General features: G+C 47.5%; 1 protein-coding gene across 1 annotated transcript in view; it reads left to right on the top strand.

Annotated features, from left to right (window-relative positions):
- SLC45A1 (solute carrier family 45, member 1) overlaps positions 1 to 10881 on the top strand; it is a 24281-nt gene that overhangs the window by 2980 nt on the left and 10420 nt on the right. The window contains exon 4 of the mRNA XM_006885780.1: positions 3405 to 4144. Coding sequence (XP_006885842.1) covers positions 3405 to 4144 — 740 coding nt within the window. The remainder of the gene's footprint in view (positions 1 to 3404; positions 4145 to 10881) is intronic.

Raw genomic sequence — 10881 nt, 5'->3', positions numbered from 1 at the left:
AATATATATATAAAAAAGATATATATGGAATATAGATCTATGATAAAGCTTCCTGGCACACATTGTATCTTGTTTCTAGGAGAAGCTGTACCTTGGAGGAGGACATTGTGCTTGGAAAGGTGGAGGGTCAGCAAGAGAAGAGGAAGACCCTCAACCAGATGGATGAACACAGTGACTGCAGCAATGGGCTTGCGCGTGTTAGGAAGCATGAGGATGGCACAGGATAGGAGAAGGTTCAGATCTGTTGTCCATAAGGTCACTATGGATCCCACTCAATTCGATGGTACCTAACAACAACATATATGCTTCTACTGAGTCTAATAGCAAAACATTCTGTTGAAATCAGGAACCGGACAAAAATTGATTACCCACTATCCGGAGCCGGTGCTCCGTCTCAGATAGATGGGAGGTCTAAACCTGCTGCTGAGTCGATCCGGCTCCTGAAGACCTCCCGCTGGGTTGCCGATGGTCTAAATCTTCATGGGAGCAGACGGCCGTCATTCTCCTTTTGACAGCCTGGTGGATTCGAACTGCTGATCCTTTGGTGATGCACTACGGCAATAGAGCTATTGACATTGACGACTGCATTTGTGAACATATCAAGGACTGCAGAAGAGCAAAAAAGTCAGTATAATAATTGACTATTTAAATACTATATAAAAACCAGTATTTCTATATTTTCTCCATAAAATGTTTACCATGTTACAAAATAAACTGGGAGAAAATAACTCCCATTTAAAATATTTTTGCTGTTGTTAGGTGGCATGGAGTAGACTTTGACTAATAGCAACCCTGTGAACAACATATCCGAACCTTGCCATGTCCTGTGCCATCCCATCATCTCTGACATATTTGAGCCCATCGATATAGCCATTGGGTCAATCTGTCTTGCTGACATCTTCCTCTCTAATGCTGACTCTCCACATTTCCTAGTGTGATGTCTTTTCCCGAAGACTGGCCCCTCCTATCAATACCCCAGAGTATGTGAGATGCTGCAACATCCCAGTTGCACTTTCTCCAGGACAGAGCAGTCTGTTCTTTTGGCAGTCCGTGGGATCTTCAGTGCTCTTCTTCAATGCTCCAACTGAAAGACATCGATGATTCTTCTGTCATCCTAATTCATCACCTTTAAGATGCATAGCAAGAGGGAGCTCTGGTGACCTAGTGGCAAGAAGCTGCACTGCAATCCCAGAGGTGTGTGGTTCAAATCCACCAGATGCTCTGCTGGAGAAGGAGGGGCAGTCTCCTCCTGTACCAATCAGATCTGGTTTGACAGTACATAGACAAAAATAATAATAATAATAAAATAATAATAATAAAAGATGCATAGCAAGTAATTGAAAAGACCATTGCTTGAATCAGTTGCGCCTTAGCCTTTAAATAAGCACAATGCTTTTTAGACTTTGGAGTGACTCTATTTAAAATGGGGGAAAAATTTTAAATTAAGGAAAAGTTTTAAAATTCAGACAGGACCCCTAGAATAGCTCAGCCCAGGTTCTGGAATCTGAGACTGAAGGGGTTCTTTGCTCCCTACTTATCAGCTGTAGGGTGCTGGGAAAACTGCCTGGCCCTTTTCAAGCCCCCATGGCTTCATCTAGACCTTGTTGTTATTCTCTGGCACGTTGGTTGAAGTAAAAAGCTGGTAGTTAAAATTTGCCTCACAGCTGCCTGGCAGAAAGGCCTGCTGGTCGATCTGCCTCGGAAAGCTCACAGCCTGGAAACCCCCAAGGGCACCGTTCTTCTCTGACCCACGTGGAATTGACATAAGAACCAACTTGGCTGCAACCTTTTTCTTTTTCTTTTGTTTTTAGTATCATCCTGAGAGAGGAAACCACTCCTGTTTAAAAAATTAAAAATGTATTGTGGTAAAATATAGAAAATATTTCATTCTGATCTTTTTTAACGTGTTAGCCCGTGCTCTTATCTATGTTCCTTGTTTTTACCACTCTCACGGTTATGTTTCCAGTTTTTCATCCCTCTTGACAGAAATTCAGGAAGCAAATGCCTTGTCACTTTCTCCCCCACCCGCCCCTTCTTGTTGTTGTTGTTGTTAGGTGCTGCCTAGTAGATTATGAGTCTCAATGACCCTGAGAAGACAGCACCTTCCCACCACCCCCCCTCACAGTCTCTGATAAGATCACGCCTATTGTTAGTCACTGTGTCAGTGCATTTCTTTGAGGGTCTTGCTCTCTTTCCCTGACCCTCCACTTTCCAAATGGGACCACTCTTTCTAAGGCCTGGCACATCCTGACAAGGAAGTTTCACTGTCCTGGCCTCCGAGGTGCATACACACACACACACACACCCTTTGCCTCTAAGGAGCAATGTGGTTGCACTTTCTCTAAGACAGAATTGTTTGTTCTTTTGGCAACTGGAGCAGGGAATCCACCAACTTCGCTTTGGAACCTGTGTCCTCAGAGGAGCTGCTGCCCTCAGCCTCCCGGGCAGGCGGTGAGGGTCCGGGTGCAGCGTGAAAGTCTGTGTGCCTGGGCCTTCACGTCCGTGAGGCGCCGCACGTTCCTGGCAGCTGTTTCCCATGTCAGATGCCCACGCTGCTGCTCCCGGCTCCTCTTGCCACCGTTTGGGGGTTCCGCTGGGCTCTCCCCACCCCTCCCCCAATTATGTGTCCACTTTGCTGAACATCCCCCTGCCTCTTGAACTTGGAAACCAAGACAGATCCCAAAGTGCCCATTGTCTTGACAGCGTGTTCTTTTGGCCATCTAGGATACAGTCAATCCTCTTGGCCAACACTACAACTCAAAAGCACTGATTCTTCAGTCTTCGTTTGTCATTACCCAGCTTTCATACGTACAGGAAGCAATTGAAAATATCATGCCTGGGTGGGTCAGGACCCAGTGCGCACTGCTTCTCTTTAGTCTGTGCGTTTGTCTGTTCTGGGTGTATCTCATGAATGAGGTGGTGCAGTATTTGTCCTTTTGTGTCTGACTTAGTTCCCTCAACATGATGCCTTTGAGGCCCATCTGTGTTGCAGCACATGGCAGACTCCAGCTCTCTTTATAGCGGAGTGCTCTTCCACTGTGTGTCTGGATTGCGTTCTGTTTCATCTGTCGGTGGAGGCCTGTGTTGTTGTCATCTATGGGCTGTTGTGACAAATGGTGCAATGAGCATCGGTGCAGGTCCCTGGGTGGCTCAGTTTGCACTCAGCTACTAATTGAAAGGTTAGTGGTTCAAACCCAACCCTAGGCGGCGTGGAGGAAAGGCCTGGCAATCTCCTTCAGTACGATGATAACTATCGGGAGCCCCATAGAGTGCAGGCCGACTCTATGGGTCCCCCATGAGTCAGAATTGACTGGCCGTATAGGGAGTGGATACGCGTGTGGACCCACGCCTTCTAGCACTTTCTGCCTGTCCACAGAGGCACTTACCCAGGCTTCTCTCTGCAGGTCTCGGAGGAGGGTTCGGCTATGTCGTCGGGGGGATCCACTGGGACAAAACCAGCTTTGGCAGAGCCCTGGGCGGGCAGCTCCGTGTCATTTACATCTTCACCGCCATCACACTGAGTGTCACCACCGTCCTGACTCTGGTCAGCATCCCTGAGCGCCCCTTGCGGCCGCTGGGCGAGAAGAAGACCACCATGAAGAGTCCCAGCTTGCCACTACCCCCCTCCCCACCCGTCCTGTTCGAGGAAGGTGCTGGTGAGAACCCCCCTTCTCAAACCACCACCAACTTGTACGCGAGCTTCACCAGTCCCATCTCCCCCCTCAGCCCCCTCACCCCCAAATATGGCAGCTTCCTCAGCCGGGACAGCTCCCTGACGGGCCTCAGCGAGTTCGCCTCCTCCTTCGGCACCTCCAACATAGACAGCGTCCTCATAGACTGCTTCACGGGTGGCCAGGACGGCTACCTGGCGCTCGCGGGCAGCCTGCCCCGACAGGCCATCAGTGTCAGCTTCCCCCGAGCCCCCGAGGGCTTCTACCACCAGGACCACGGGCTCCTGGAGCGCAGGGAGGCCGCCCTGACCTCCAGCATGGACGGGGACATCTTAAGGGTGGGCTCCTTGGACACGTCGAAGCCACGGTCCTCGGGGATCCTGAAGAGGCCCCAGACCTTGGCCATCCCCGATGCTGCTGGCGGGAGTGGACCTGACACCAGCAGGAGGAGGAACGTGACCTTCAGCCAGCAGGTAAAAGTGACATCTGGGGACAGACACCAAGGGACGTTAGATAGATGACAACGAGGGAGGGGTGATTCAGAAAGAAATCCCTGAGACATCGGAGTGGACGGAGAAGCGGGTCCACCTAAGCGATGCTGTTGCCAACATTTACATGCATCAGTAAACACAGCCTTTGAGAACGTGAGTCCCACAGGTGAAGGTGTCCGGGCATCTGCTGAGTGTGAGTCGCGTGTTTCGTAAACTGCCACAGAGGCCTGGTGGCACTCAGCCACTAACCAAGAGGTTAGCAGTTCGAACCCTCCCAGCAGCTCGGTGGGAGACCAGGCCTGCCAGGCTGCTCCTGGAGAGATGACAGCCCAGGAAGCACCAGAGGGCAGTTCTGCTCTGTCCTGTCGGGAGTCAATAAATCAGAACTGACTTGATGGTGTGCAATTATAATAAACACACTCACACTCTGCCTTAGATCCTACAGGGCACGCGAGCCTGAGTGTGGTCTGGTGAGTGTGTCCACACCTCGGTGTGTTTTCTTTCTTCCCATCTGCAGTGTGTTTTGGCTCAGCACATCTGTCTTCCTAAACAGGCAGAAGCGGAAAGTAGTAGCATCTGACAGACACTCTGGACTTTGCCCTCCTTCTGACGTCCTCTCTCCTGATACCTAAAGTTAGGAAACACCCAGAGACAGACAAAGCTGTCCTGTTCTCCTGTGCAGGCCTAGAAACTTCCAGAAGGCTGTCTGAGCTGTGGTCAGTATATGCCGTGTTGGCTAAAGGGCCATGGACTGGTTTTACCGGCTTTCAGAGCCCACTGTGTTGATGGGGAGGCTTTGTTCTCTCTCTTTTTGGCTGAGATGTTTCTGTAATGTTACCTCCCTGTTGTCTCTACTCAAACCAGACCCATTGCTGTCCAGTTGGGTCCAAACCACAGTGACCCCTGTCGAGTTTCTGAGGCTGGAAATCTTTACAAGAGGACACAGCCTGACTTTCTTCTCCCAAAGAGCCATTGGTGGATTTGAACCACCAGAGACGCATACCCTTTGGGTTATAGCACAACTTAGTATAGACTAGGCCATGAGAGCTCCTATTGGATACATTACAGCACATACAAGCACTGACGATGGGACTTTAAGTAAAAATAGTTCTTCTTTCATGTGAAGCAGGGCAATGCAGGATGAGAGACAATTTCAATAAGATCTTCGAGTTTTCTTAAGCATGTTGTGGCTAGCTGCCTTCTGGTCAGCACCCGCCAACCCCACGGTGGGCTGCCCCTGTGCTGTCCCCATGGCAGGTGCAGGTTGTATCATTGGGGACATGACACTTGCTAGTTTTCAGAAGACCTCCAGGTCTTTGTTTCTGATCCATTTAGTCTAGAGCCTCTACCAACACGTGTGGCTGCACTGGTTTTCATAGTTGTTGTTGCTGTTGTTGTGTATCATCGAGTTGGAACTGACCACAGCTGACTCTCCGGCGGGTTTTCAAAGGCTGTTAATCACACGGAGGAGATTGCCCCTCCTTGTCCCACAGAGAAGCTGGTGACCTCGAATCAAGTGCCTTCAGGATTGCAGTGCAGCTTCTTGCCATTAGTCCACCAGAGCATTAAACCCATGGAAATCTCTAGAAGACCAAGAAGCTGTTGCCCAGACAGGGAACTGCATGGTTTAAACCAAGAAAAGTGTGTGTCAGGGTTCCTTTGTCCATACTATTGAATATTTATGCAGAACAAATCGTTCAAGAAGCTGGACTTTATGAAGAAGATGATATTAGGTTTGGAGAAAGACTCTTCAATAACCTTTGTTATCCAGTGACACAGCCTTGCTTGCGGAAAGAAAACTTGAGACACTTGCTGCAGAAGCTCAAGGTACATCCATCAACATCTCAACATCAAGAAAACAGAAATTCTAACCACTGGGCCAATAGGAAACATCATGATAGGTGGAGAAAAGATCAAAATTGTCAATGATTTCACTTAACTTGGATCCACAATCAACACCCATGGGTCAGGAGATCAGGAGACATATTGTATTGGCAAAGTCTGCTATTAGGGACCTCTCCAAATTACTGGGAAGTGATGGTGTCAGTTTAAAGGCTAAGGTATGTCTGATTCAGATCATGGTCTTTTTAATTCCTGTTATGCATCTGAGAACAGGACAATAAATAAAGTTAACAGAGAAGAAGAATCAAGTTGTGATATTGGAAAAGAGTATTGACTATCCCATGGACTGTCAAAAGAACAAACAGATATGACTTAGAGAAAGTACAACGCGAGTGTCCTGTAGAGGCAAGGATGTGAAGCTTTGTCTCATGCTTTAGACATGTCGTTACGAGGGGCTGTTCTTAGAAGGGGACGCAATGCTTGGAAAGGTGGAGGATCAGAGAAGGAGAAGACCCTCAGTGAGATGGATTGATACAGCAAATGTGGCCATGGGCTCAAGTGTGGGGGGCGATGAGGATGGCCCAGGAAAGGACAGGGTTCAGGTCTGTTGTTCATAGCGTTGCTATGAGTCATGCTGGACAGCACCTAACAACAACAACAACAACTCACACACATAAAGGGAGAATCCCGCTTCAGAATTAGCAGGATTCTGGCAAGATGGCAGACTAGGCAGATGGCAGCTCAGGCCATTTGCAGCTTAAGACACCAGAAAGCAAACATACCAGATACGATAATAATTCTGAAAGCCTGGGATTCAATGGAAAGTAGTTCAAATACTGACTGAAATAAGAAAGCGAGTGAAAACACGGAATGATTAAGTACACAGAAGGAGGAATTGGGACCAGATCTGACGTGGCCATTTTGCACTTCTGCGAGCAGCTTTCTGATTGGCACAGGAACCCAGGACCGCACGGGTGTCCACGCCAGCGGCTGGTGGCAAAGGCACAGTCTCTGCTTTGTTCCTTATACCTTCTTGGGAATCATGGAGTGACTTTTCCTGGCTACCCCACACCAAGAGGCTTACAGTGTCGCCCTGGCCTTCCCAGCCACACCTGAGCTCAGACTTGCACCATTTTGTGTCTGGACAATCGACACTCTTGGCCCCAGCAGACAAGAAGTCAAAAGGTGAATTTCATTGGGAAAGTCCGCTGTTGGGGACCTGGTGCACCTGATCTGGGCCATGGTCTTCGCAATTACTTGTTGTGCATTAGAGAGCTGAACAGTAACTAAGGATGGTAGAAGAAGGATCGATGCCTTTGAGTTGTGGTTCTGAAGAAGAGTATTGAACACACTGCAGACTGCCAGGAGAACAATACATGTGTCCTGGACAGGGTGAAACCAGGCTGCTCCCTGAAGGCAAGGATTTTGAAGCTTTGCCTGACATACTTTGAGCATGTTGCAAGGATGGATCGGTCCTTGGAGAAGGACATCATGCTTGGAGGGGTGGAGGGACAGCGCAAGAGAGGAAAGACCCTAATGAGGTGGATTGACTCAGTGACTGGGGTAATGACAGTAGGTCTGTCACAGATGATGAGGAATGGCTCAGGATGGGGCCGTTTTCAGACCTAAAGTACATAGAATCACTGATGGCACATAACACAACAACAGTGGGAACCCACCCAGGTCCACATGTAGAGAGCAGAGTGTGCCATGTCTTGGTGACTCCTGGACAGACAGAGCCACTTCCCACAATGAGCTCCCTTATCAAGCTCACCTCCTAGGTTGGCAAACACTGCTTCCTGGCACTCCAGTGGATTTGATGAGGGGTGCACATTATGCCCACATTTGGGGTTGCACTCTCCACTCACTCTTTGTTCTGATGGAGTGCACTGTCCCTGGCCATCTCTAGACTGGCAGCGATGTGTCTGGCACGATACCCATGTATGTTTAACATCAGGTGCGTGTTGTCCCTACATAGAAAATACATGCACTTCACCTACTAGGAGCTACTGTGGAGGATACTGTTTAACTTTATCCCATCATGCTTGGAGTGCAGAGCTGCCTTCCCAGCGTGCAGGGCCTGCTCAGAGGTAGGGCCTGCTGAGTCGGCATCGTGGGATTCAGCTGGACCCTCCTGGCCACACGCCTTGGGCCTGCTGAGCGGACATCTCTGGAGTCAGCCCAGCCCTCCAGACTTCGGGCGCGGGCCTGCTGAACTGGCATCTCAGGAAGCAGCCTGACCCTCCGAGCGTTGAGTGAGGCAGCATCCAGCATCGGCAGGCATTCCTGACCTCGGCGCAGTACCTCGCTGAGGGAAGCCCTGCCCCTAGTACCATATCTGCATGTTTGCTCGTCCTCAGAGTTTGCTCTTACGGGTTTACTCACTTGTCTGTATGTTTCTTGCACTAGGGGAGTGAGTTGCATGTTGCTGCCATGAATAGCTTGTAGTTGTTGTTTTTGTTAGGTGCTATCGAGTTGAGCACGACTCATAGTGACCCTGTGAAACAAAGGTCCAAACCCTGTTCTGTCCTGCACCATCCTCACACTTCCTGACACACTAGAGCCCATTGCAGCAGTCACCGTGTCAATCCACCTGATTGAGGATCTTCCTCTCCTTTGCTGACCCTCCACCATTCCTAGAATCATGTCCTTCTCCAAGGAATAGCACCTCCTAGCAACACACCCAATATATGTGAGGTGAAGCTTCATCATCCTTGCCTCCAAAGAGCACTCTGGCTGTACCCCCCGCCCCAAGACATCTCTGTTTGTTCTTTTGGCCATCCATGGGATGTTCAGTGCTCTTCTCCAACACCACAGCTCAAGGGCATCAATTCTTCTGTCGTCCTTATTCATTGTCCAGTTTCAGATGCATAGCTAGTAATCAGAAAGACCATGACCTGAATCAGATGTACCTTAGTCCTCAAACTGACATCATTACTCCTCAATAATTTGGAGAGGTCCCTGACTGCTTATTTTCCCAGTGCAGTGTGTCTCCTTATTTCCTGGCTGCTGGTACCAAGGGTGTTAATTGTGAATCCAAGCAAGATGAAGCTGTTGACAGTTTCAATCTCCTCTCCATCACTCATGATGCTACCTATTGGTCCAGTGATAAGAATCTTTGTTTTCTTGATATTGAGACATAATCCATACTGAAGGCTGCATCCCTGGATCTTCTGCAACAAGTGCTTCAAGTCCTCCTCACTTTCAGTAAGTACGGTTGTGTCATCTGCATAACACAGGTTATTGATGACTCTCCCTCCAATCCTAATGCCACACTCCTGTTCATAGAGTCCAGCTTCTCAGATAATTTGCTTAGAATATAGATGGAATAAATACAGAAAGAATACAACCCTGATACACTCCTTTCTCAATTTTAAACCATGAAGTACTCCAGTTCTCTGTTTGCATAACAGCCTCCTGATCCAAATATAGGTTCTGAATGAGCACAATCAAGTGCCCTGTGATTTCCATTCTTCTCAAAGTCAGCCACAACTTGTTATGATCCACACAGCCAAATGTCTTTGCATAGTCAATAAAGTACAAACAGATGTTTTTCTGGTATTCCTTACTTTCAGCCAGGATCCATCTGACATTAGCAATCATATCCTTGGTGCCACGGCCTCTTCTAAATCCTGTTTGAACTTCTGGCAGTTTCCTATCTGACTGTTCCACCCATTTTCTAATGATTTTCAGCAGTATTTTGCTTGCATGTGATATTAACAGTATTGTTCAATAGTTTCCACATTCTAATGGATCCCCTTCCTTGGGAATAAATATGGATATCTTCCAATCCATTGGCCAGACAGCTGTTCTCCAAATTTCCTGGCATAGACTGGTGAGTGCATCCAAGGCTGCATCTTTTAATTGAAACAAGTCAGTTGATATCCCATCTATGCAACTTCTACTTCCTCCTTCATTACCTTTGGCTCCTGTTCATATGATATACCCTGAAATTTCTCAATGTCAGTCAATTCTTTCTGGTACAGAGATTCTGTATATTTCTTCCATGTTCTTTTGATGATTTCTGGGTCATTCAATATATTGCCTTTAGCATTTTTCAATATTGTGACACAAGGCTTAAGTTTGTTTTCCCGTTCTTTCAGCTTGAGAAATGCAAAGTCAGTTCTTCAGTTTTTACTCTCCAATTCCAGCTCTCTTCACATTCCGTTATAATACTTTGTCCTCCTGAGCTGCCCTTTGAAATCATCTGTTCAGCTCTTTCACTTTGACATGCTCCTTTTTGTTTTGGCTTCTTGACACTTCAGTTCAATCTTAGAGCCTCTTCTGACATTCATTTCTCTTTTTCTTTCTCATCTGTTTCTGTAATGACCTTTTGCTTTCTTCATGGATGCTATTACCCCACATCTCATATGGTCTTTGATCACTGGTGTCCAATGTCTCAAACCTGTTCTTAAGATGATATTGAAATTCAGATGGAATTGATTCAAGATCATTCCTTGGTTCTTTGGACTTACATACGAGTTCAATTTGAACCTACATGTGAGTAATTGATAATCTGAGTCACAGTCCACCCTGGCCTAGTTTTGACTGCTGATACTGAGCTTCTCCAGTGATTTCTTCCACAAAAGTAGTCAGACTGATTCCTATGCAGCCCATCAGGTGAGATCCATGTGTAAAGTCATCCTTTCTATGCTTTTTTTAAATTATTATTAAATTTTATTCATTTTAATGAGCATTTACAGAGATTTTGGGTTTTCATTCATTGATTGTTACACAGTTTTCTCCACCCTCCTCCCCAGTTCGTTCTTCTTTCCCCCCCAAATGTCTGTTTTAATTGTCCAATTGCCACAGTGCTTGTCAAAGCCAGTTCTGATTAATCTCCTTTGTCAGTGTGTCCTTTGCCATTCCCCATCACT

This window comes from Elephantulus edwardii, unplaced genomic scaffold (assembly GCF_000299155.1).
Source record: "Elephantulus edwardii isolate Elephantulus edwardi_28Jun2011 unplaced genomic scaffold, EleEdw1.0 scaffold00045, whole genome shotgun sequence".
NCBI classification, from domain to species: Eukaryota; Metazoa; Chordata; class Mammalia; order Macroscelidea; family Macroscelididae; genus Elephantulus; species Elephantulus edwardii.
The sequence above is the reverse complement of the archived record's forward strand: the minus strand, read 5'-3'. Positions and strand labels throughout refer to the sequence as shown.